General features: G+C 37.4%; 2 protein-coding genes across 2 annotated transcripts; both read left to right on the forward strand.

Annotated features, from left to right (window-relative positions):
- Positions 1-3300: 3300 nt before the first annotated feature.
- LOC144050343 (glycine N-acyltransferase-like protein 3) lies at positions 3301-5066 on the forward strand. The gene is made up of 5 exons (XM_077563497.1): positions 3301-3378; positions 3546-3653; positions 3736-3859; positions 4454-4574; positions 4661-5066. Exons 1-5 carry the CDS (start codon positions 3301-3303, stop codon positions 5064-5066), a joined length of 837 nt encoding a protein of 278 aa, XP_077419623.1.
- Positions 5067-6596: 1530 nt separating this feature from the next.
- Positions 6597-14148, forward strand: LOC144050344 (glycine N-acyltransferase-like protein 3). Its single transcript, XM_077563498.1, has 6 exons — positions 6597-6674; positions 6842-6949; positions 7036-7168; positions 7615-7735; positions 7810-8171; positions 14069-14148. The coding sequence occupies exons 1-6, from the start codon at positions 6597-6599 to the stop codon at positions 14146-14148; spliced, it is 882 nt and encodes a 293-aa protein (XP_077419624.1).
- The last annotated feature ends 13418 nt before the right edge of the window (positions 14149-27566 follow it).

The raw sequence follows: 27566 nt of genomic DNA on the forward strand, positions 1-27566 counted from the left end.
TCAGTCCATCTACTATAGGACAACTATGTTAGTAGACACTGTCTTTGGCTTTTAGCAGGTTTCACTGTGAAAGTAGGGAGGCAATTGCATTCCAGACACCTTCTGAACATTCCCAGTTAACAGCATTTCCATTTGGCCTGCATGGACTCCCTGCAAAGTTTCAGAAAATAAAGGACACACTGTTGAGGAGCACAGCAGATTATGCTGCAGACTATCTGGATGACGCGCTCTTTTACAGCTCTGGTTGGTGGAAGATGACTTGTCTCATATAGGGGAAATATTCAGGAGAATGAAGGATGCAGGCCTGACTTTCTGTCCAGTAAGTGTCCACTTGCTGAACAAGAATCATAGTACCTTGGCTTTTTGCTAGGAAAGTGGGTCGACAACTTGGCAAAGTAGATGTAATCAGGTCAGTGAATGGCCCAAAACAAAGACACAGTATTTTATTATTCTTTGATTCTCTTCCCTCTCAGTTCCTCTGACCAATCTGACAAGAAAGAACCAGCCTACCAAGATGCAGTGAATGAAAGAATGTGAAGAGTAATTTAAAGGACGAAGGATGACACTGTGGTAGGATCCAGTTTTGAGCAGTCCTGACTTCTAACAACCGGATAACACGGTGGTTTCTTGCCATGCAGCCCTTTGTCTTTCTCTAGCATTGATTCTTAAACAGCCGCAGCAAAAACTTTAGCACCACCTAGAGGGCTCTGTCTGTCCACCACTAAGTCTATATAAGCGTTCTTATTCTTATTCCACCATGGACGAAATCTCCATTTATCTTTAACAAAAGTAACTTTAAATGTGTCCAGATGGCCGAAATTGCTCTAGCAAGTTCTTGTTACGTGTTTTACGCAGTGACTGGCAGTCATTTTCAATAACACCAATACATACAAGTGAGTATGTTTACATGTAGCTAAAAATCCTTTCAAAACCTGAATATTGGTAATATTCTGGTATTTAAAAAACCCAAATAAGACCCCTGTGTTACCCCTTTTGTAACCGATATATTTCTTCATGTAAACGTAGTTGGAATACCTTGACTGAAAGGGGCATTAGTTTGCTATATTCACAAGGAATCTTGGTCTTTAAAGTACAGGAACGACTTGCACTCCCCACTCACTAAACGGGCCTCACTTGAATACAAAGATTTTTCTGCGGCGTTTTCACATTATTTTTTTTCTTTACGACGAAAATGCCACAATGTCTGTGTATCTATACACACATATGAGCACATAAGTCTGTGCTTCTGGTTTGCTGGCCAAAATTAGCTAAAAAAACATCAGAAAATAAGCCTAAACTTTTTTATTCTTTTATTTTTGGAGATCATCATCATCAAGTCCAGAATTGTGAAATAAATGCCAACATTCAAATCATTAGAGAAGACTTTTAATAAAGATTGGTATTTTGAAAGAATAAGAATAATCAAGCAATCAATCAATCAATTAATCAATCAATCAATCAATCTTTATTTGTAGAGCACTTTTCATACAAAAAAATGCAACTCAAAGTGCTTTACATAGTTTAAAAACAAAACCCCAGACCCCCCCCCCCCCCCAATACCGACCCATATAAAAAAAAATGCGTAGTCTTTGTGGAGCAGGTCCAGTCTGCTCTCTGTTAAAATGTATAAATGTAAAAAAAAAGAAGTTTCTATTGCATGCAAGTGCTGCTTCATACATGGGTTGCCCATCATTTTTGCAAACAACTCTGTCAGCAGCATTACATACTCGTGCTCATCTCAACCCTCTTTCTCACATAATCCTACAAACTAACAAGCTAACCCTCATCTTTCTCATTATCCCTGACCTGAATGCAAGGGCTCCAATATCTCAACACTTTCAGAGTTGTTCAAGGTGATTAACCTTGGATTTTATGCAAAGTACATATGATTCCAAAGTAGAACACACCCAAGCATTAGCTGTTAATTAAAATTATCATTATGGCATACAAGTAAAGGTTGAAGCTAATTGCAAAGCAGGTCTTCCACTGAATGTATTTTCTGTGTTTTTTATAATTGTTTGTAAGCATTCCAACTGTTAAAAAAAAAGCCAGCATATTGGCACAACATTATACAAACATTTGATCTAAAGGGGGGACAAATACCAGGAAGGTAGGAGATAAAATTAACATCCAAGCAGGATTGTTATCAAAAAAGGAAGATACAGTAAAGTTAGTGATCAAGATAAGGCAGCCAAGCTTCTAAAATGCTATACAACAAAATTATATGAGAGAACATTGCAGACAATTGGTTTGTCTCCTTCCTAAAATAATGGCCCAAATCTTTTTTTTTTCTTCCGTTTTTTTTTTTTTTCAAAAAAGCACACACACAAAATCTGAACCAAATGATGAAATATATTTATAAATAATTTAATTTCAGAGGTAAATGATCTGTTTAATTAAATATGTAGCAATATTTAGCAGAGGTGGTCAGATCATGAGATCTGGAAAAAAAAAAAGAAAAAAAGATTTGTAGCATTCTATGACCTTATAGATAAGGTAAGAAGCTTGGGCATCCTGGAGGGTCTCAGAGTATAGCCGCTGCTCTTCCACGTTGAGAGAAGCCATCTGGTTAATATGCCTCCTGGGTAGGATTTCCAGACACTTTCCACTGGGAGAAGGCCAGGATTATCACCCAGGACACGCTGAAGAGACTATATGTCCCCTGGTTAGCCTGGGAATGACTCAGGATTCCCCCTAGAAGCGCTGGATGAAGTAGCTTACGGGAGGGAAGTACGGTTTTCCTTGCTAAAGCTGCTGGACCCACAACCCCAGCCAAGATAATTGCAAAAGGATGGATGGATAAATGGATGGATGGATTGATTGATGCAAATAGACTGGTTTTGATATGCATTTTTTTAACTAACAATATCATATTTTAATCCAATTGTCATGGAAGTCGGGGTACTGCTGTTGTTATTTTAACTTGAAACCCTTTTTGTGTGATTCCTTGACCGCATGCAAGTATGCACACTTTGACACCAAATTTGTCGTTTTCGCTACAACAGAACCAAAGATATTGGCCTCTCAAGTGTAGTCTGTGGCCATTTAAAAAAAAAAATATATATATATGTTTTAGGTACAAAGTGTGACTCACTTGTGTCTTTCTATGACTAATAGAATTTTTGTCTCATGAATTGAAGTCAAAAGTCACTGAACCTCTTTTCTAAAAAGAAAAACAAATGTAGGATATGAATTCTGCTGGGAGTGCCAATTGTATTCTAAGGTGTGGTGGCGTTAAAAAACTTGTATAACTGCACCTGCATGCTAATGCTGAACATTTTTTAAGCAGACAGGCACAAAATGATCATCTTGAAGACATTCAAGGACCTGACTTTGATGAAAAAAATCCTTTATGGAGAGCAACCGCAGTCCATTAATGTAATGTATTCATGTTGTTATTGCTAACTAACTATAGTGACATCTATACTGCAGCAGTCTTTGTCAAAAATTCTCTGTTTAGGGGAGGGGATTCCAGTTGATGTATGCATTTTTTTGCAACTTTGTGTAAGTGCACTGTAATTTTTATGGACTCCATTGTGCTTCAGGTTCTTGGTGGTTTGCTTCATATGCTGCAAAACAACACGTTTCAACTCAAGATGTGTGTTGACTCGTGGCCTACCTTCAGTACTGCTATCTGCTACCGTCAAAACCAGGTCGACAAAGGGACAAGGATCGATTCTAGGAATCTGATTACTTGTTGATGTCTACATTACATTATCTTCCAATTATTTGCAGATTGGGAGTGGTTTAGGGGAGATTCCTGAGAAGTATCGCATCTTCTCCAAAAATCAGGACACTTTAAGAAGTCTGCTGGCTGATGACAAATTGATCAAGTGGCGGAACGGACTTGAATTTGAAGGTGGTTGAAACCGTTTGAAACAGAATCATTTTACCTACTGGAATTCCCTCGTAATTCGTTTTGGAGTAGATGTAAATATTTAGCTTGTGATATGCCCTCCCAAAATAAAGTCAAATTTGGAACCTCTAATCATGAACACAGTAATGTGTTTAATTGTTTAGTTTTACATTTATCTGGGATTAAAGATCACAATTTACAGATGATTGTACCACAGCAGCCGTTTCCATAAATCCATTCTCTTTGTTCAAGCTTCATTGGTTGAAAGCAGCCCATTATTTGACTCCTCTGATATGTGGTATTAAAATTAATGTGTTTATATTCTGGTGATTAAAAGTTGCCTCCAAAATTATTGGAACAGTCAGGCCAATGTTTTTTTGTCTTGTGCACTGAAAAAAAGATTATGGAAAATTTGAATCTGGGACAAGAAATCAATATATCATCTTTTATTTAAAGGCATTTACAAATGCAAAACTGAAGATAGACAAGCCCATTTTCCATTGTCATCATGTCAATTTAATTTGCCGTTTAAAATGTAAGCATGATAGTGTGATGATAAACCCTGATAAACTAATTTTCTTCTTGTGTCTATTTAAGCTGCAAGTTATCACAGTCAAATTGTCTGCGAAATTGCTTCTCTCAGAGGATTCCATGTTAAGGAATATGGAGGTTACCATTCCTACATCCACTACAGCCCAGAGAAGTCCAACTTGCATGAGTGAGTAGAAAATAAGTCATTGATTTGTGTTGGTGTTTTTGCTCATATACATACATTCTTTCCCTGATTCATTCCCTGGTTGCCAGAAACTCATCCAATCTGCCAACAACTACTTTGAACGAGACCCATGCTGAGCTTGTGGTCAAACATTCGGCTAATGGAGGAAGCAAGGAAAGCGTCAATCTAGTGACAGCTTATGTCAAACAACTGCCAAACTGGTGTGTAGTGGATGAGAAGGGACATCCTGTGTCTTGGTTGCTGACTGATGAGTTCAATGAGATCAGAATGGGATACACCCAACCAAAACATAGAAGGAAAGGTCACCAACAGAATTTGGTGGCTACCTTGATACGACAAAGAATATCTGAAGGTTTGCCCGTGTTTTGCCATATCCATAAAGATAACTTGGCATGTATTAAACTTATGCTAGGGGCCGGCTTGACCCTTGCTGAGGAAACTTCCTTCATGTTTATATCTGATGACTACATCTGAGTACTAAATACTGTACTAAAAAAAAATCTTTCTCTGCTTTGAAACCACAGACATTGGAATAAAAAAATAATAATCTTGTGAATGCCTGTCCTATTTATCTCTTTTATGTCTAGGTGCAATGTCCATTGTCCATTTCAATAATTATACAACGCATTCTTTCATTTTCTGTACTGTTTAGGCCAAGGGGATTAGATGCCCCATTACGAGGGTTGACAATTATTAGTACATTAGGGCTTTTGATTAAAATAAAATGCATTTTATTGGGAAAACTTATCTATAGGAGCACTTGAACGAGTGCTCGTTAGTTTTAGTTTGTCACCTTTAGAAAATAATTGCCTGTGTATTTTATTTATTTATTTATTTCGGAAATCAGTGCAAAAAACTACTGATTATATTTAATGACTTCATTTCAGGGATAGAATTGAATGATTTGTTTGAACATATTTTGTTTTAGTTTTCCTCATGACTGTTAGGCCTTTGTAGCTCTATACAAATTCACAAAATAATCTCAACATAATACTACAATTGTGCAATACGTGTTTGAAACTTCTTTTGAGTGAAGCACATGATCTGTGAACTTGATGTCAACTAATCAAGCCCAGATCACATGTAACCCTATCAACGGTAAGATTGCCTATATGAAAACTCTAATAGTCTGAAGTTAGGGTTCTCTAACTCTAGGTTCGATGAGGAGGTTGGCTGTCACTAAATCCTATAGTGGAAGACTTTTAAAATCCACTACAAATGAAGAACAGAACAACAATTGTGTTTGCATTTAGAACGTGTGTGAATATATTCAAAGGTTTCACTCACAATCAATCCCAAAAACAGTACCCCAGAGATCTCTGGAAAAAAAACAAAACGGGGATGTGGGGGGGGGGGGGGGGTTGCAATTCAAACTCAGTCCAATGTTAACCAAAAATGTGTTGCACCCCATGTGCACTCAAAAAAATAACAATTATTGTCCTACCGCCCCTTTAATACTCAATGTTCGACTTGAGATATCCAAGGGAACATTTGCAGCGTTGAGTAGAGATGAGATGTGAACTGAAGATCCAGGCACCAAGGTGGATAAAGAAAGTTTGACATTGGGATATAATACCAGGAATCCGCGTCCGAAGAAGCCTCAACTAAATAACAGTCGAGTTTCACGAGTATTTAGTTTCAAGTCTAGCATAATTAATCGACATAAGATCCTCACAGATGCTTGTAAGTGTGTCTAAAGTTAGTTTAAGAGTTATTTACCCTATTTTATATTTGTTTATTGATGCTTATAGGTGTTGTCTTTCCTTGTGTAAAGCACATTGAGCTGCCTTGCGTGTATGAAATGTGCTGTACAAATAAACTTGCCTTGCCTTTTTGGACACATTTGCGTCGATAATAAAATATAAGACAAATACAGAAAATGAATTATGCTGGGAGTGTCACTATTATTCTAGGTGTGGTCACATTGGAGAACTTATATTTATGCATGTAGCCTGATGATGCTGAACATTTTTTAAGCAGAAAGTTTATACTGGTCACACAAAAATGATCATCTTGAAGGCTTTCAAGGACGCGGCATTGATGAAACATATTCTTTATGGAGAGCTACCACAGTCCATTAATGTAATGTATTGTGTTTGTCTATTTGTGTTTTATTAGCTATTCTGTCATTGTTTTTGCAGTAGTCTATGTTAAAAATACAGAATGTGTTTAGGGGAGGGGATTCCAGTTGATGTATACATTATTAGGCATCTTTGTAAATGCACTGTAATTTTCTGATTGTTCTTCAGGTTCTTGGTGGGTTGCTTCATATGGTGCAAAACAACATGTTTCAACTCAAGTTGTGTGTTGACTCGTGGCCAACATTCACTACTGCCATCTGCTACCGTCAAAACCAGGTCGGCAAAGGGACAAAGATCGATGATTTGTAGGAATTGGATTGCTTGTCTTTTTGACAAATACATTATATTATCATCCTCTGAAGGATTTGCTGAGTGGGAGCGGCTTAGGAGAGATTTCCGGGAAGTACAGCATCTTCTCCAAAAACCAAGACACTTTAAGAAGTCTGCTGGCTGATGACAAATTTGTCAAATGGAGAAACGGACTTGAATTTGAAGGTGGTTGAAATAGTTTAGAACAGAAAAAAAATATCTACTGCAATTCCCTAGTAATTCGTTTTTGGAGTACATGCAAATAATTAGCTTGTGAAATGCACCAGTTTGAAAAATACCGTTTTAATAAAGTTTTTTTTTTTTAAATCCAGTTTAACAGTATTCTTATTTATACAGTATCAGACAGACATGTCACTATGAAAAAAGGGTGGCAATAAAACAAGACTTAATTAATTAATCCCCATTGCCATCATTTGTACACCTAATTTGCGATTTAAATTATGTATTTATTAACAGACAACTGATGAACCCGTACAGTTTGTTCTGAGCATGTATCTCGTAGTTTCCATTGTTTTCGAAATACTGTATGTAGCCTATTGTCATTTAGTTTGTTGTATATAATGCTGCTCAGGGAAAACTAAAAACAATTTATGTTTCTGTGTCTACTTAAGCTTCAAGTTATCACGGTCAAATCATCCACGAAATAGCTTCTCTCAAAGGATTCCATATTAAGGAATATGGAGGTTACCATTCCTACATCCACTACAGCCCAGAGAAGTCCAACTTGCTAGAGTGAGTAGAAAATAAATTATTGATTTGTGTTGGTCTTTTTGTTCATATCTATACATTCATTCCCTGATTACCAGAAAGGCATCCAGTCTGCCAACAACTACTTTGAACGAGTCCCATGCTGAGCTTGTGGTCAAACAGTTGCCTTATGGAGGAAGGAAGAAAAACGCCAATCTAGTGACAGCCTATGTCAAACATCTGCCAAACTGGTGTGTAGTGGATGAGAAGGGACATCCTGTGTCTTGGTTGCTGACTGATGAGTTCAATGGGATAAGAATGGCCTACACCCAACCAAAGCATAGAGGGAAATGTCACCAACAGATTTTGGTGGCTACCTTGATGCGACAAAGAATATCTGAAGGTTTGCCCGTGTTTTGCCATATCCATAAAGATAACTTGCCATCTATTAAACTTATGCTAGGGGCCGGCTTGACCCTTGGTGAGGAGACATCATTCATGTTCACTACATCTGAGACTAAACTACTACTACTAAAAAAAACACACACACACACACAAAAAATAACAAAAACCTCTTTCTCTGATTTGAAATGACAGTCATTGGAATAAAAAAAATAAGCATTCATTGTGATTGCTTTTCCCCTCTCTTATGGCTAGATGTGGACATTGTCCGTTTCAATAAAAACATTGCATCCTTGATTTTCTGTGCTGCTTTTCCTTTGCAAAGCCAAGAGGATGGTGTCAGTCTTTATTGAACTTAACATGCATGTTTCGAACTAAGATCATCTTCATGGAGTGATAGTACATTGGGCTTTATGTAAAGAAAAACAAGTCATTTCAGCTCTAGATGGCCTGCAACCAGGACAAATTACTTTCTTTCCTCCATTGTGGAAAAAACGTTTCTAAAATGGTTAGAAAAAAAGAGAAATACAGCACCAATCTATTTGAGTAGGCAACACTGAAGACAAGTCACTGCTCTTGCTCGCTTGCAGTGCTGACATGCATGCACATCAAAACAATAGCGGTGCATACTTGATATTGACTTCCTGAAGGCTGCAGAGACTGTGAACGGGCCGGATGTGGCCCACGGGCCCTACTTTTTAGATTTGATCTGCATTTTGGGGCTTCTATGACAACATGAATGTTAAACTGTTCATCTTATGAGAATAAGCAGCAGTGCTGAAAATAGCACACAAAAGAACATTTGTCTTTCAAAATCTGCATGGAGAAAATCTGGGCAAGACTAATTTAGATATTATAATTCGTCACTTAAAGCCAATATATTTTCCGAGTCAGGACTGACTCCCCCGATTCAAATATAGTTCTTAGTGATAAATTCAATAAAATGGTACTTTGCAGTTAAACACTAGATGTAATGCACTCCTGAAATATTATAGAGAAGAGAAGTGTCAGTGAAACATTCATCTCAGCGACCAAATATGGTTATACAATTAAGTTAAGTCGCAAGAGATAAATGGGCATAAGTGGAGCAGCTATTCCCTCATTTTACAAGCCCTGTGGTTTTAGCTGTGTAAAACAAATGCCAGTTTGTTACAACCTATAATAATTACCTGGATGTTGCAATTAGTGTTTGTCTGGTAATCAATCACCTACATCTCCAAATTTGTCATCTTTAAAAGTAACCTAATCTGTGTGGACTGAAGTGGTGCGGCTTATTAGCATTTAGTGCTTACCATAATAATTTCCACAACACAGCAATATGTCCATCAGACTTATGAATGGTAGTTTCATTCGGTATCTCGTTGTGATAGTTCTTTAAATGCATGTGACACAATGTCAAAAAAGAATCAAAAGATAGAGATACAAAAAAAAAAAAAAGAATCAGGCGTATAGCAATAATAAGTTAACTACAGGAACCTAATTAATGTACTAAATAAGGTATTCCACAAAATACCACAAAAGTGTTCACTGTGGCAATATTATGGCCCAAAGGAATCAAGCTTTAACTTCATCGTAATTGTGGTTTGTACTTTGCATTCCCCATGATGGAACTTTTACTTGGAGCAAGTACTACCAAATAGTAAATGTTAATTCATTTCAATAACAATTTTCCACCTTACAAGGCCCTCAAAGCGCTTTACATTTGACTATTCATTCACCCACTGATGATGCAGCATCAGGAGCAACTGGGGGTTCAGAATCTTGCTCAAGGATACTTCGACATGGTCACAATGGCATAGGATCAAACCCACAACCTCTGGGTTGAGAGACGACCGCTCTACCACTGAGCCACATTGCTCCAAATAATTATCTTGCCCCCAAATGGTTAGCTGTTATTTAATGGTTTCTTATTGTACTTGTGACTGTTACCGTTTAATAAAATATATTTGCACCCCTTTTCGTGTTCATTTATACGTTAAGAGAGTGGTAACGTGCTTTACCGTTCGAGTATAGGTTATTTTTATATTTCTATGACAATGACAACAAGTTATCCAATTGACCACATAGGTCGTAGCACGAAAATATGACCCCAGAGAGCGTATTCCGCAACGGTGACAGGAGGAACATCACGTTGTTCTGAGTGTATCTGCCATTAGGTTCAAGAGTTGCGGTCAAAAGATGTCCTTCACATAGGTGGATGGGTGCAGTAATACGTGTCCCTAGCAGAGGAATGTCCCTGGATAGTTGAGCTTAGTAACTGGGTTTTGGTCAATTCGTCATTTTCAATCATATACATGGCCGATCGGGGTCGCTTAATTCCAAAACGTAATGATTGGTCATAATTTGTGACATGTAAAAATGACCTCTGGTCGTTTTCAATTGGAGAACAATCTCGACAATAATGTTGCCGGTTTAAGGTCTTATGGTGGCGACAGTACTTCCAAACATAACTGAGCACTATGGAACGTATTGTGGTTGACCTTCAAGGCATCATTTCTGTAATTTCCCGTTCTTCTTCAGCAAAAAAGGCGAGTGTCCTTGAAGAATTCATGTCACAGAGGCTTCCAATTCACTTGCAATTCTCTGCAGATGCACAAGTCCAACTGACATTTCTTATTGAGCGGGTACAAATGGCATTTCCCCAGACAACTTGTTAACTTTTAAAGGTTGATGGATTCAATACACATCTGCCTCAAATAAGCAGTGGATCACTGTGAAAAACAAAGCTCAGAGATTAGCCGCTGTCAACTCAAGGATGGGATGTGCAATTTTGAGTGGCAAAATGTGAACGCCATTTATCTGGTGACATGGAACATATTGATCTAGAAGCATTTGTTGGAACCAAGACCCTAATTTGAGGATCTCGGCTGCTGCGGCTGCTATCGCCGTCCTTTGACTGTAATTCCACAAACCATTTCATTAAAAAAAAAAAATGGCTAAAGCTGTTTCACATTAGCTTATACATGAAATTTGTGTAACTACATACATAAATTTGACTGTACATCCATAGAGGACACATTTGCCTAAACGATTAGCAATGAAGCAAGGTACCCTTGAAAAATACATTAACAATAAATAGACATTTATAGTCCGGCGCAAAGTGGTACAAGAAGGATGCTGAAGTCAAAGCTATGCTACTTGCATTTTCAATGTCATCTCATAAACATTAGCTTTCCAGGATGTGTGCATTTAGACTGCAGGAACGAAAATAACTGCAAAGGTCGCAGAGACATTTTTCACAACAGGAATTATTATCTATCTGTCCGCCCGTCCATTTTAAATGTCTCCCAACATTTACTTGCAAAAAGTGGACCTTAGGGCACATGAGATTACAATTTGGAGAAACTAAATTGTTAACTTGAAGTATAACGGATGAGACTATTTCTTGATAGACTTAAGTATAGGTGTGTTTTGATGTGCACAATGATTTATGGGAAACATATTATGGACAATTGACTTGGTGCCTGGCAGTGTTAATATTGACAACACATTTTGATTAGATTTTAGTCTATAGACTTTTGACTTAAGAATTTAGTTTTTGACATAATTTGTCAACTAAATCATTTTAGCTTTAGCCTAGTTTACCATAAATCCCATATTTCACCCAGAGGCAAACATTTGCGAGTGTTGACGAAGGTAGTGAATGCACGTTGCATCCGTCAGGGTTCGTTCAAGGTTCACAAACATTTTCAAGCATTTACTAAAGGTTTGCCTAGAGTCTTAATGGTCTTTCTCAGAGGTGGGCACTTACATCGTTACGTCAGCCCATCATTGACGGATGCCCACCTTTTTCAGTCTGTGTATTGTTTTTTTTAGGCTTTGCATCATAAAGCACTCGCCGAAAATGCGGAAGCACTCGGTGGGCATCCGTTAATGATAGGGCTGACGGAAGTGCCCACTTCATGTCTTTCTTGTCATAAACATTTTGAACATGTTCAATGTTTGCAAAATTCAACGACCTGACAAACACTGACGTGAAATCAACATTTGCATGTGTCACAAATGTTTGCCCCTCAGTGGGGTATGGACTTAAGATTACAATTAACAAAACTCTCAATTGACTGAAATAAAAAGTGTGTTTTCGCTTCCCTTTCTGAAAGTCATTACCGTTCATGTAGATCATCCAACCATCCATCCATTCTCTGAAGCGCCTTGTACGTACTGTAGGCCTACACCCTCAGTGCTTCTGACAAGTCATCCCGCCTCTTTAAACTAACTTTGTTTTCATTGGGTCTCATCTTCTTTGGCAAACATTTCAAGCTCCTTTTTATTTTTTGGACAAAAATGTCAATACATTTCAGCATTGGCTTAGTCCCCTGCAACACATTTTTTATGTAGTTATTGTCTTGTTTCATTCTGATTAGAAAAAAAAAGAAAAAGGTCATCGGATATACCTATGATGGAATTTTTTCATCAAAAAAATTCACTTTGGTCCCTGGAGCGGTTGAAATTAGATTAGATTTAATTTAATTACATCTAGTTTGTTTAAAAAAAAAAAAAGTGTTTGCAAGAGAGCCGGTTTGTGTGCCGCTCTTTTCTGCTCATGACTTGGCAGCATTAAGGCTGGGTGGAGATCCAAAATTGTAATAGCATGAAAAGAAAATGCACATTTGAAAATGAGTGAGAATTTAGTGAAATGTACAGTACAGTGTATGCTCTCACACATTATACATAAATAAAGATAAAGCTGTTTTGACCAAAGTTGAAATCCATCAACTGTGGATCGAAAGCACTGCGACATAGCATTAATATGTAATTGCAAACCACTTTGCACTTCTCTCTGTAGAAATTACACATGCACTGTGACCATTGCAATCCCAAACTGCAAATTGTAACCTATCTGATTAGACTACCTTCCTGTGTCTGGGCTGTTTACAAAACACTTGACTGACATTTCGATCAATCTAACATGTATTTTAACTTGTCTGCTCTGCTTTGAAAAATATTGAGCTTTTTTTTTTAAATGTATTTATTATTCTAAGTAATCAGATGGCTTTCCTCTCTCCTTATCTCTCCCATCTCAGTGATGTGACCAGTCTATCCGGTTCATGAAGTAACTGCAAGCCGTCTGATCGAAATGTGATATGTAAAGGAAGCTGAGGTTTTTGACATTTCATAAAGATAATGAACGTACTAGCTCGTGGCATTTTGATTAATTTGTCAGGAAACATCTAAAAGACCTTTCAATAATAAAATGTAAATGCACCCAATTATGGTCAATTTCCATTGGTAGTCCCTCTCCACATGGCAGTAAATTATCTGTAAAATACATACATTACTGTTATAGCCCAAATAATCAGTTTATCAGATCATCTCACTTAACACTTAATATTATGCATAGCATTTTAACAATCTTCCCTTTTATTCTTTAGTATCTAATGCAGTGGTCCCCAACTCCTGGTCAACGGACTGGTTTGGGTATCTAGAACTGGGCACAGTATTATACATTTAGTTGATAAGCAATCATTTTTTACAGATATATTAATAAGCACAAAGGCTTTGAAGTTTCTCCCGAAAGATTTTGTGTACTTTTTCTTTTGTGTCAGACCAAGTTTCTCCCTGTATTTCTTCAATACAATCAATGATGACATTATTTCTTCTGGATTATCCTTCTAAATAGTCCATTTTATCTGTTACTATGAGAAGACTATCACATATTTTATATATTTGTGCTAGCATGTCTTTACAGTAATCAGTCCGTTTGATGTGACTTGATTTGACATCATCCACCTCTTTCTGAGTGAAAGCGAGACTGTTTTTTATTTCCTGAACACCACTCGTGATACTGTCAAGTCATGAGTTTTTCGAATCCATTATCATCTTAACGAAACCTTTAAAACAATCCTGCTGTTGCTGCATAAGCACTGTAAAAAGTTATTTTTGCTGTTGTATGAAGTCATTTTCTCGCGTGAGAGTAATCTATTCTTCGTCCGGTTTTACGTCTTGCTTCTGCTTGGGTGGCATCTTGTCGCTTAGCGCTGGCTGCTGCTGTTCAGGCTGGTGGGTTTCCCGCCACTTGCCGTCTCGCTGCTGCCAACACCGCCACTTCCTCTTAGACACCGGTAGGGTCGGCAATTTGTCGTCTCCGCTGCTGCTGCTGCCGGTCGCTGCCGGGTTGATGTCGGCCACGGGTAGTGTTAGCTGCTGTTGCTAGCTGCTGTTGCCGAGCCCGCTGAGCACTGATGAGTGAGTTGCTGTTGCTGCTATGATGTTGTTGTCGTCGCCGCTGCCGCCGCTTCAGGAGCCAGGCTCGATGTCGGCCACTGGTGATATTCACTGCTGGCGTCAAACTCACTAGGACTACCGCCGCTGCCACGGGTCTCCAGGCTCTCGCACGCCGCCAAGGCTCGGTGTTTGGGCTAGCTTCAAAAAGCACACTTCCGTGGCTCGCTCGCGGCTCTCGCCTTCCACTCCGCTCCATGTACATAGCAGAAAATTCAATAGCTCACTTTAAAACAAACAAAAAAAAAACACTCATGAATTATATTATATTATATAGAAGTATTTTGTGTACAATATGAGTTTTGACCTAAAATATATTTACTATGGACCCCTTACACACACACGCACACACACACACGCACGCACACGCACACACACACACGCACACAAAATGCACTGTTGATATTATGTTTATGGTTGTTTATTAGTTATGGTATTAAACTGAATAAGTCAGCACAATACAGCACGTACAAAAAAAAAACAACAACAACATAAAAGTTTTAAAATGTTGTGGATTTCATTGACTGAAATAACTCGTTGATCCCCGAGCAAAACAAAAGTTAGTACTTGGTGGAGAAATCCTCATTGGCAAGAACAGTTTCAGGAGCGATCTCCGGAGGTACACTTTAACTTCAGCACCAGGAGTGTTCAAATAACCGTGAAGAGGATGTGTATTTCACTGAGTGGTGTGAAAGATTGGAATGAGTCTGTTTAGGAAAAGGCTCATTAAGACTGATTCTTTTCATTGAGTACAGGGATAAAAATACATTGTGAGCACTACTAACAGGTGTATTTAACACATGGTACATGGATAGGAAACAAAAATACAGATCATGATACATAATATAATATTATGTATTATTAATCATTAATATTTATGAGCGAAACAAAGTTTGTTATCCTTATTTTCCAACACAAAACAATCATGTCAGTTGTCCATAAATGGTTGCCAGAAAAGCCATATGATGCTGAGGTGTAATCAAAGGGTCCATTGTTCATGCTGTTGGATAAGAGGACTCTATTAACTTATCAGTGTGAAGCACCACCCATGCAAAGATTTTAAAAAAGAAAAAAGAAAGAAAGAAAGAAAAGAGAAGAAAAGCAGTGGAAACCCATGCTGGCAGTTACAAATATCCAACTGGCAAACAATAAGGTATTACTTTATGGCTAAAATAAGAATCAAGTCCAAACGTACATTGGATGCTCAGCAAAAGCTTTGAAATGTGTTTTTCATCGACTGATTTGTGCTGGGTTGCAACCTTAAAGGGAAGTTACGAGTTGAATATCACAGTATTATGCAATCAATACCTCAAGTTACTAGACCTCATGGAGGGATCTTCTACTTTGTTGTTTTTCATCGCTGAGGAAATTGATGTTCAGAATTTTGGGAACAATGTAAGTGCAATAATGCTTAATATCTTAGCTTCACTAATTGAGTACGGTATTTTTTTATATACATTAATAAAGGAAAGTACATGTCCACCCATGTTTCTTGACACTTTTTGCAGTCTTATGTGTTGAATTGTCATGTAAAGGGCGAAGAACAAACGCAAGAGCAGAAGTCAAGCAAATTCAATACATCAATTTATCTCTAATTTTTGTCCTAGTGTGCTGCATATCTGAAAGTTAACAATTGCTAATAGTGTAATGAAGCCATGTTTGAATTAGCATTACATTTGCATCTAAGCTTCCACTCAGCCAAGAAAATGTCCCCCAGACAGCCTGCCTTTGTTTTGTATTAAGCCTGGATTAGAATTTTGCCCTAAAATATGAGCTTTCAGTAAGGCCTTTTAATGAAAACTGTGCACGTGCGTGCGCATGTCCGTGTGAGTGTTTGTGTGTGAGTGCGCACGCACACAGGGACACAGAGAGAGAGGAATGACCAGTTTGCAAGCCAAGAATTTTTAGACGTCATTCATATTCAACGGATATATCTTAAAAAGTCAAAATTGTTTAACCTACATTGAATATTCAAATTGAAGGAAAAAACTAACAAAACCAACAAACAAACTAATTCAAAAAGTAAAGCATGCAACATAGTGCACATTTTGAATATTTTCCAATTAGGGCTAAGTTTTAAACTGTATGTTTAAAGGTTAATCGCTGAGAGTTTTAAACTTTACCTGGGAAATCTGTGACACCTGCTTACAATTATATATATATATATATATATATATATATATATATATATATATATATATATAGTATATGCTGTTCTGTAGAAAGGCACAAAAGAGATTTGAAGTTTGAAAGACTCACTTCTTCTGCCCTGTTGTTCAAAATTGTCGCTGTCTGACAATAATTTTGTACGTCACACTCAATATTGGCGCTGATGTTACCACACATCTAATAATTTGATTGTGGGATGATGTGTCGCTGTGCACAGCTTCAGAAATATCGCTGATGTGTAAAAGGCAAAGCGGATAAATGTCAAGTTTACTGTTACAGCTCAGATGCAGCAGTTTTTAGTGCACTGTGGTAGAGGCATTGCATCCAAGCCATTCAAAATTACTGTTCCCACATTTGTGATGATTGTAGCTGAGTGCAAATGATATGATCTATAGAGTGAGAGTGACATCTAATATTGTTACCGCCCCAGTGATCAAAGTTAGTGAATTCATCAGTTCTTTGAACACCTTTCGAATAGACAGAGAGGACAACGCTGTCCTCAGTGTGCTGTGTATTTGAGTCTGTGCCGTGACAGCCTTGATGGTGGATCTGCTCAAGGGGGTGCCTGACAAGTAAAGCTGCAATATGATATATGCCAGGAGTAATGAAAATAGCTTTTTTCACAAAGCTAAAATGTAGGAGACAGTCTTTCTGCCTGGGAGTATGAATGAAGAGTTTCAATGACTTATTTCTGCTTTGAGGGGGTTGAAATGTTGGGTGTGTAAACAATAGAATATAAATGAAATGAATTTATTTTCTGAACTTAATCAAACTCACAGCACAAAGCTGAACTACAATACCAGCTGATAATAATTGTTTCTATTTTCAAGACCACTAATAGTAGAATGTTTTGCAGGAGACAAAAAATCTAAGTTTGGTTAACCGTGTTCAGCTAATCTGTACAATATTTTTCCCGTTGGCAAAACATCGCTGTCTTGTGTTATTTTCCTTCGGGGAAATAAGTGGGAAGTAGGTCATCTCTTTTTTGGACTAAACATTTTCTGTGGATACAACATGAATATTTGATGTATGTAAAGTCCCGTGTGGATAGGAGGAAATAACTATTCTGATGAATTTGTAAAATATGATGTAACTACAGACTTATACAGCAGTTATCAAGACAGTAAGGCTACAAAAATGTGAGTTTTTATGGAGACGTATCCAGTAAGTGGTGGGTCACACAGATGCTAATATAACACAAGACTATCTATAGTCTTATATATATTTTGTTTAATCAAACCATCTAGCCAACTTGATGCACTCTCAACATGGAAAATTTAGCATTTTCATTGCGCCGTTTTATTATTATTATTTTATTTTATTTTTTTTACTTCTGAACAGGCCTTAATTTCGTATATTTTGTACTCCTATATTTTACCTAAATTTCGCAAAATTTAATCATTTGTTTTCTTGAAAACTCCTGTAACTAACTAGGTAATCATTGTGTGACATATTGCTAGTTTAGCATGCCACATCCGCCACATTTCCTGTTTATTGCACCAAAACGTGCTATAACCGACCAGAATTCTACCTTTGGCCACAATGTGTGGCGGGATGCCAGTTAAATTAATCCATGTTCAACTAAAAAGAAAATACAGTCCAAAAATTACGGTATATGGAGTACATAAGATGCCATATGTTTGAGGCTGGCAGGCTGAGAGAGAAAAACTACTGCAGGGAGATGATGATGCCTTCAAGTTCACAGCAGAGGCATCAATCACCTTTGACCTCTCAAGAAGCATCGAAGGTGAGAAGTCACAGCATTGCTGGATCATTGTTACAAGAGGATTGATTGGTAATGAATGGATGAGTTGAGGGCTCCAAGCTTGTTGAACTATTAGGATCGGTTGAACTCACATATGAAATTTGAAAAACTGTCAGTTGAATTTGCCTCAGAGGCTACAGACAGAATATTGAACTTCTAGTTTTGACCTCCATTGATTGAGGTCAAACACTTTTTACAAAAACTTCTGCCAGGGTAAAATACACACATGCCTGATAAATATATGATACTGGTTCAATTATGGCATTTCTGTATGCTTTTCTAAGGTACTGTATATTATTATAAAGTGTGGAAGCACACTTAACTGATGAGCACAAATGCCTCGCGGTCTAGAGGTTGTGGGTTCAAGTCCAGGCTTTCCGCCTTCCTGTGAGGACTTTAAGCACTGCATTTGTCAATCATCAAACAGCAAATTTTGTGTCATAGAAAGCAAGTCCAGTTCTGGCTATATCAGAAATCTGCTTATTTGTGCCTTACCACACGTCAGCCAGCAGACTTCAATGACATTTGTAGGACAGTGCTGCAATCCAAGTCCAAGTCTGTTTTTGTGTTAGTGCAAAACATGCCGTAAATGGCAATTGTTGTGGACACACCTCTGGAATCTGTTCTAGTATACCTAACACTCATCACAAGGTTTCCAATGTGTACTAGTGATTTTGCAATAAAATGTGTTGGAGTTTTACGTATTTCACCTCACCATTTTTCAACTGGGCAACACAGAATGATTTTGACACTAGCTCAGATGATGTTCTTCAATGACTTCTATTTTTGGACTAAAATCAACATGAAGCAGTGATGCATGTTTTATTATGCATTAATCGAGACATCCTACATTTTACAGTTATGACCCTAAAAGCATCAGGCTTTCCAAGGTTAAAACTATCACTGCACTTTGGAAGATTAATGCGAGCCTTTGCGTTGAAGGACAGTGACATGCACAGGCCTATTTTTGAAATATTATTAAATATGAATGTTTGAATTATTAGAAAGTGGAACTACAGTTTTGTACAGTATACAGCAATTTACAAACATTTATGGACATCAGTCAGCATGTGTTCATAACTACGAATGTCCGTAAATTGGATGGTCGTAATTTGGGGACTCCCTGTAATTTATCTTGTATGTTGTAATAACTAGCAACATGAAAACAATGTACCAGAAGTGACGGATGGGAAACGATACATTTCTCCTTTTTGTATAAAAAAAGGTCTCCTTTTTGTATATAAAAAAAATATATTATTTTGTGTTTCATTAACAGAAAATATTCACACAATAATTACCTCTTCTGAAAAATCCACATTTTTTCCACACTGGCTGTCCATCGCCTGCATCATATCATAGTGACAACTGTGTTGTTGTAATGCTTTTGTAATATAAATAGGTGAACAATTAATACAAATTTATGTTTGAACTGTAGTAGAATATAATTGTATTTGATCAACTTTAATAATACTTTAAAAGTTTAGTGCAACTGAGTGTAGGAGGGATATTATTGATTATTTAATCCATCTTTAAGGTGTACAATATAACAAAGCCTGGAGGTGTGACCTTCTCAAATGGTGGAGGACAGTCAAAGATTTATGTCACAGTTGAGAGCTTCTGTTGGGAGCCTGACAGACGGATAATCCTGTGGTTTAAACTTGGCAAATATTGATCCAGCGGCCCTACGTTGCAGGCCTCTAGGCCTGAAATTGGGTGGAATAGATTATTCTGTAGAGTCAAAAGAAGACAAATGAGGAAGAGCAAAATATGCGATCTTGATCATCAAACTAGATAACACACTGAGTGGAAGTATAGCCATAGCCCCATTTGGAGCTGCACCGCAATGGAATGCTCTTCATTCAGTAAAGGATTGTCTTGCCAGGCTTTGCATTTGGGCTTTAAAAGCACGTCTTCTCATCCATCAAAGCATATATTATCCTGGCTTTCGTGACATTAACCATGATAACGTAGCCTTACATAATGAGACTTTGGAGTGTCATGCAATTGAGGAGGGACAGTGCTATTATTGTAAAAAAAAAAAACCTGGAAAAGCAAGCATCAACACCTTAAATGTATATCAAGGTAATGAGTTTTTTTACTTACGTTTCAACATTTTGTAATTCAGTATAATAATATTTTCATTTCATTTATTTAATGAAATATTTAATATACGTTGGTATTGTGTGGCGGTGTAAGCAAACATGCATCAGGGTGTGCTGCATTGTTGAATAAAAGGGTGCGACTTAAGAATTAATTGTACGTGTTCTCAGTATTGAGCTTGCAAGCAAGTAAATAATATCCATCTGTTACACAGACGAGAATGATGTGCCAAGTCATGTGCCGTGCAACATATTTACATTCTTTATTTCGTCCACTGTAGCCTGTCAAAGCACAATAACAAACAAATTAAACAGCTATGTGCGAGCATGTCTTGCGTCATCATCTACTGACTCGTCTTCATCGACCTAACATGAAAAGACTTCTAATACATCTTATGACAATCCTATAGCTAGTTACAGTTACTACAACTATTTATGTGTATTGAGCTTTACCATAGTAGCACACACACATCCATGTTCCATACTTCTTATTCTGTTCAGGGTCACAGGAAGCTGATACTGTACAAATTACAGTACGTATACTGTAGGTACATAATAAAGGTGTGTGTGTGCTTTTCTAATGCTGTATTAGCGTGATGTGATATGAACATATTTACAGTACTGTATACAAAAGACAAAAATCAGTTTACAGTTTTGTTTACAGTGACACTGCAAAATGCTTTCTTTTTACGAATCCATGAAAAATTGAGCAGTGGTTCAATGTTTGCGGAGGTTAAATATTAAATTACACTTTTTATTTTATTTTATGCTGCATTTGAGCTAACTCAGAATGGGACATTCAAGCGTATGATTGCAATTCAGCTCACATGGTTTCTGAATAATTTAATGCTCCAGTAGTGTTTGCATTATTTCTGTGACATGCGAATGAAACATTGTATAAGTATGATAACAAGGGAGTGCTGTTAGACATGGGAACACCTTTGCAGAAGTGTGTAATATCATGCAAAAATCATGTGTAAAATGTTCCTTCAGATGTCACGATGATCAGCACAACACTTGCGTACACTTAGGCCACAGTTTCTTGTTCAGGGACACTCCAATGTGTTGGTGGAAAGCAATCATACTGCTACAAACCCCCCAATGAATACTTTCCAAGCTACATTACTCTTATACAAAAGGATGTGCTACTGGTACCAGCTGGTAGGAAAGCTGGACTATCTCTGCATTGACATTGCCTGTTGGCATACCAGCGCACAATGCACAATGCAGATTAATTAATATATATTATATATATATATATATATATATATATATATATATATATATATATATTATATATATATATATATATATATATATATATATATTATATATATATATATATGTTACTGATTTCTCCCCTTGTCTCGTTATGTCTGATCACGTCCATCTGTGTTTCTTCCCATCCCACTGTGTCTGACCAATCAGTGCCCTCAGCCTATTGTGCTCCCCAGGTGTGTCTCATTAGTGTTGGTGTATTTAGTCTGTTGTGTTTGTCCAGTCTGCGTCGGTCTATTGTCGTTTCCAAGTTATGTCGTTTCTTGCTAGTTCCTCGTCATGCCACTTGAATTTGCTTTTATTTAGGACTTTGTTTTTTTTTGTTGGCACGTTGTGCACCGCCTTGTTTTTGTTTAATTAATAAAACCCTTTTGTTTTGGACTTTACCTCGGCCTCCTCGCTCTGCCCCTCCCCACTTGGGTCCAAAACCACAGCCAACCGTGACAGTTTCCTCCCCGCCCAAGTCCCGCACCTGTGGACCTCTTCCTAACCCATCCAGTTGTCTTTGTTTGACCCGTGTGTGCTCTTGTGTCTTTTTCCTGCACCAAATCATGACAGTTAAATTCGGCCAGAATGGACCACACAAATACAGATCCTGCGTAGACCAGCAGACAGTTCAGGGCTCTCTCCGACTCTTTGATAACCCCTGTGAGGTAGTCAGCCCTCAAACACCCTTGGCACTTAAAATACACAAGCCAGATGTTGATTGGTCCCACCTTGAACTTGCTGCATGTTTTTTTTGTCATGTCATGCAACCTGACCTTAAACCTTGTCCCGAACTGCTACCATGACCTTGGTCAAGTTTTCAGCTGTGGGCCTCTCCCTCCCTCCGCCCAAATGATTGCGCTATTGATCTCCAACCAGGAGCCATTCTCCCTAGCGGATGACTTTATAACATCTTGTGGCTGGTAAGAGAGGCTATGGAGATCTCAAATACGCTATCTGGTTGCAGGTATCATTCTGCTTTCATTCTCCCTGGTGAGGAAAGGGTTTTTTATGATGGAAAGAATCCGACTTTAAGACCTTGCCTAGACTAATAAAATCAATACAAATCTATAAAACAATTAAGAACAAGGAGGTGTTTGTTTTTGATTGTGATTCCATTAATTGATTCAGTATTCCACCATCTCCATGGTGCCAGTATATTTTCTAAACTTGACCTTCACAATGCTTATTTACCACCTTGCTTGCATTGGAGGAAATGAATGGAAGATAGCAATCTATACCCCCATCAGGCCAATAAAAATACACAGTTATGCCTTTTAGTTAAACAAATCCCACAGCGATACAAGGGTTACCACTGGGACATGATTCACAAATGTGTGCGTGTTGAAGGAATTGTTTGATTACTATATTAAGTGTAATCTTTGCGTGTTCAAAATAATTGTATCCGAGATCTGATGAACAAGGTTCCTTGCAAGGATTTATTTAAAAGCTTCCAAAGACACCGTTAGGACACCACATCTGAATGCAACGTGATGACCCCAAGTGTGTGACAATTTACAGAACATCGACTCATTTATACTCAAAAGATAAAAGGTTCCTCTTCCCCTCCTAAGTTGATGAAAGGACAGACATGTCGTCTCCAGGTTTAACAAAGGTGTAATGTTATTAGCAAGCAGATATTTACATACAGTTCCCCTTCTTGACTGGGGGAACAAATGCAGTCAGGACCTAACCCCAGACTTTTAGACTCCAATGACAAAAGGCTCTGATAACATCATGCACATTCCTATCTTTAATAGCTTTGAGGGTGAGAGGATAAAATAAAGTTCACAAAATCATTATTCCACTGTATTCTTTTAAACACTCATGATTATATCACATTGATATGTCTATAAGTAAATTCAAAAACAGTAAAACCACAAATTGAAAATATTAAATGTCTTCAGTGTCTAAATTGATTAAAAAATATATATTTATGTTTTACAGTCCCTCTCAACGTGAACAGCACACATGACTACTGCTCCAGAGATTCTTGTAAAAAAATTATTTGTGAAGAATGTCCAAAACCACATTCCTCGGCTACATTGTTGCTAAGGGGTCGCTGAGTATGGACTCAGCCAAGGTAACTGAGATTTCTGAGTATCCTAATGCTACTGTACAGTATTTCCTTGTTTTTTCTCATTTCTAGCCAAGGTTCATAGGGAACTACAAAGTAGCTCCCCTTACTGTTATCTCTTTCACTACCATCCCATTCTACGGGTTGGATGATGCTGACTTTGCTGTGAGTAACCTCAAGAGTCAATTCCCGTCTGATGCTGTTCTTATTCATACGGATCCCTCTTGTCTGATCATTGTGGAGGTGTTAGTTCGTGCTCTACTGTCCCAATGGCTGCCTGTAGACGATAAGAAGCACCCATGTGCATTCTTTTACGGCAGAGCCTTCCTAGCAGAGCACAATTACAGTATTGGTGACCAGGAACTGTTGGCGGTGAAATTGGCTCTGGAGAAATGAGGCTGTGGTTTGATATGAACTTTTTTGCTCACCAGCCACTGTGGTTTCCCATAGCAGTATTACCACTCAGCATATTTTCACGAGCCACACTTTTGTTGTTGATAATGCGGTAAAACAGGTCGAAGCACTCCCTTCGGGTTCAGGGGACTGGGGCAAAGCAATTCTAGAAATATTAAATACTTACACTGTTTTTTTTGTTTCGCACAATATGTATTCAAGAACTACTAAAGATGTCAATATGAATTTTTTACGCTTTGTGTTAAATTACATCCTATCAGAATTTTAGTAAGTTCAGGTTCAAACAATCATGTCATCAGCCAGTAGTAGCAGACACAGGAACTCCGCTAATTGGTTTTCCGAGTTTGAACATGTGACATGCAGCACAAAAAGGTTTCGATAAAATGATTAAAACTGACTATGGCATGATAGGGTAACTTGGACTAGATTTAAAACCTTCTTAAATGTAGATTAACCCTAAAATCACTCTAAAGGAAAAAATACTTAGGCTACCGGAAATGTTTAACGCTACAGGTCATTTTCAAGTATTCATCTCTGATAAGTGAAAGATTGTGCTCATTGCTCCTGTTGAAACTGATGTTATGAAAATAGGCTTCTTTAATAAGTTTCTTTCATGTTTGTTTGTTTTCAGCCTCAGAAGCACAACAACAGTGTGGACTTTACTCTCTGTATTGTTTGTGCACTAGATGCTTTCAGGGTGGATTACCAACAGTGGCGCATTGTCGTTCCCTTCTCATAAATATTGGCCAATGCTAGGTGTCTCCCAGGGCCCCCTTTAGCTTGGGGCCCTAGGCAATTACCTGGCTTGCTTACCATGTAGCAGTGCCTCTGCTGATAGATCGTGAAAAAACTAAACCAGACGTACAAACAAAAAGTCCATTCCTAATGTTTCGGCAGTGGCAGCTAAGTCTACTAGTTAACTCTCATGACCTAATCATAGTCTACAAAAACAGTCTCAGTTGTCACACTTATATATTGCACCATGTATTATGATGAGAGTGTGAGTAATATATCTCCTGCTGTGACTGTTGATTAATGTAAAAATTCGATCTAAAGTTTTATCAAGTGGAAAGTTTGCCGGCTCGCACTGTGCTTGCAAGCCTGGAAAGACTCTTTCGCCATTGTGACATCAATGAGCCATATGGCGTGTTACTAACGTGTAGTGTTAGTGAGGAAGATAGTGTGGGGGTTAAATCTTGTTCAGGACTGTGTTAGGACACTATTGTGTCCATCAAATTGTATTGTCTTTTTTGTGTGTTATAATTTTACGATGTTTTTTTTAATAAAGCATGTCATGGGGCGGGGAGTATTTCATATATATATATATATATATATATATATATATATATATATATATATATATATATATATGTGTACATACAATTAGGTCTTACTTGCAGATCTGGAACATTACCCAGCGATATAGGGTACACTTTAAAAGGAATCTTGCAGTTGTATTGCAAAGGCTTTTAGATAAAATTTCAACAGTGAAAATAGAGTGCTTATTTTTTTTAGTTCATGAGCAGTGCATAGAAGCTTTTAGTTTAGCCACTTTGCATACACTTAATCTTTTACACTTTCAGAAACAAAACAAAACAAAAATCTTGGAAGGAAAGCTGAGGGGTGCATTTCACAGGATTAATTGCTTTTGTGTTGTGTGGCTTCTGTACAATAAATTGCAAAATAGACACCCAATATTGACGTCCAAACAATTGCTTCCATGTAATACTCTCATAGGTGAGATAAAAAATATATATATATATATATATATATATATATATATATATATATATATATATCTGGACAGTCCAGGAAAAAAAGCAAAAATTATTTGCTGAAAAAGCATTTTAAGCTTATTGAATCATAAAAAGGAAAGGAAGGAGGTCTCTCGTGAGTTTATATTTGTCATTTTTATTGTCACACTGAATTCTGTGGGAATATATATATATATATTTTTTTTTTAGGCTGACTTGAAGAAAGTAAACGAGACAAGTCTTTCCAAGCAATTAATAATAATAACATATATATATATATATATATATATATATATATATATATATATATTCAATGGACACTGCTTTACGTAATATTGTGGGTTCAGTAACAGAATAGCATAGGTACTAAATTAAGACTTTTACACTTTAACCAATTTGCATTATGACAAATGGGCCCAAATATTTAACATGATTTCATCCACCAAATTTGTGTCTATTTGCTTTAACTGTGCTAATGTAATAGACTATTGCAAACCAAGTGAAGATTATTGGGAGACAGCTATTTCAAAGCTTTTATAAGTTAATATCTACAAACAGGGACAAAAAGAGGCTGTCTAAGCACCAAAATACAAGTATTAGTCAGACCCAGTATAATCCCACATGCTTGGCCCATGGCAGTGGAACATCACTGGGTGTTGTCTACTTAATTTTCTTCTAAGATTATTTGCACTGCTTTGAGAGACAAACAAACGCTGAAATGCTCCAAGAGAGTCTGCCACGAGGAGGGTAAATAAATATTCGGGAGGAAATCTTGACAGGTTATTACACCCTGTGGGTTTAAGATGGAGAAAGCCCTTGCATTATTTTATTTCCAGTTTGTTTTGGACATCAAATTAAGTACTTTAAAAAGAGTCAGTGCTTACACGATTAAGAGAGATTGCAGAGTGGGCTATTTCTACATTTAAACAACTCATCGGCATACATCATAAATTTTACTAACTTAGAAGTTATAGTTGTGGCTAAAGTGGGGTCCTCTTTATTAACAATAACACAAGGTGTATTAAACATAAGTTTACAAGAATAGAATGCACAGTAACAGCACAAAAAAAAAAAAAAATTGGGCATTTAAACCAAAAGGCAAACACAACAAATTGCAAAACTTTGGGGGTGTTCGAAATTCCAGATACAACTGTGAGTACATTTATACAAACAAGGCTATAGAAAAAAAAAAAAATCTTATTTCAATATTGCAACCAATGTGTTCAATATTTTGGTACCTTAAAGCTATCACCGCTGTCTTTTACCTCTGACTACGTCTCACTTTTTTTTTACCATGAGTGCACAAATAGCTATTTGAACATGGGGACTCTGGAAGGCAACATATTGGGTTAGGCATCATTTAAATTCAAAAGATTGACAGTAAAATGATCCCTGAACGTTTCAAGAAGTTTAACAGAAAAAGCAGCTTACGAACAGATTGACTTTAAAGAGTCATACTGTGCTGCATATGATGTTTTGCAAGTTTTCACCTAAATAGCCACCTTCATTTCAGAAATACAAACCTAAGTGGTTGACATTAGTATGAGTTAAAATTGTAAACAATAATGAAGCCCATTGACACATGAGGTGTGGAATTAGGACCCAAATGCAGACAAGACAAGAGAGTTAGGAAACAAGAGTATTTATACTGTACACAAAAATACAAAGTAACAACAGAGAGCAGGGCTGGATTCAGAAGACACTTGACGGA

This window comes from Vanacampus margaritifer, chromosome 4, assembly GCF_051991255.1.
Source record: "Vanacampus margaritifer isolate UIUO_Vmar chromosome 4, RoL_Vmar_1.0, whole genome shotgun sequence".
NCBI lineage: Eukaryota > Metazoa > Chordata > Actinopteri > Syngnathiformes > Syngnathidae > Vanacampus > Vanacampus margaritifer.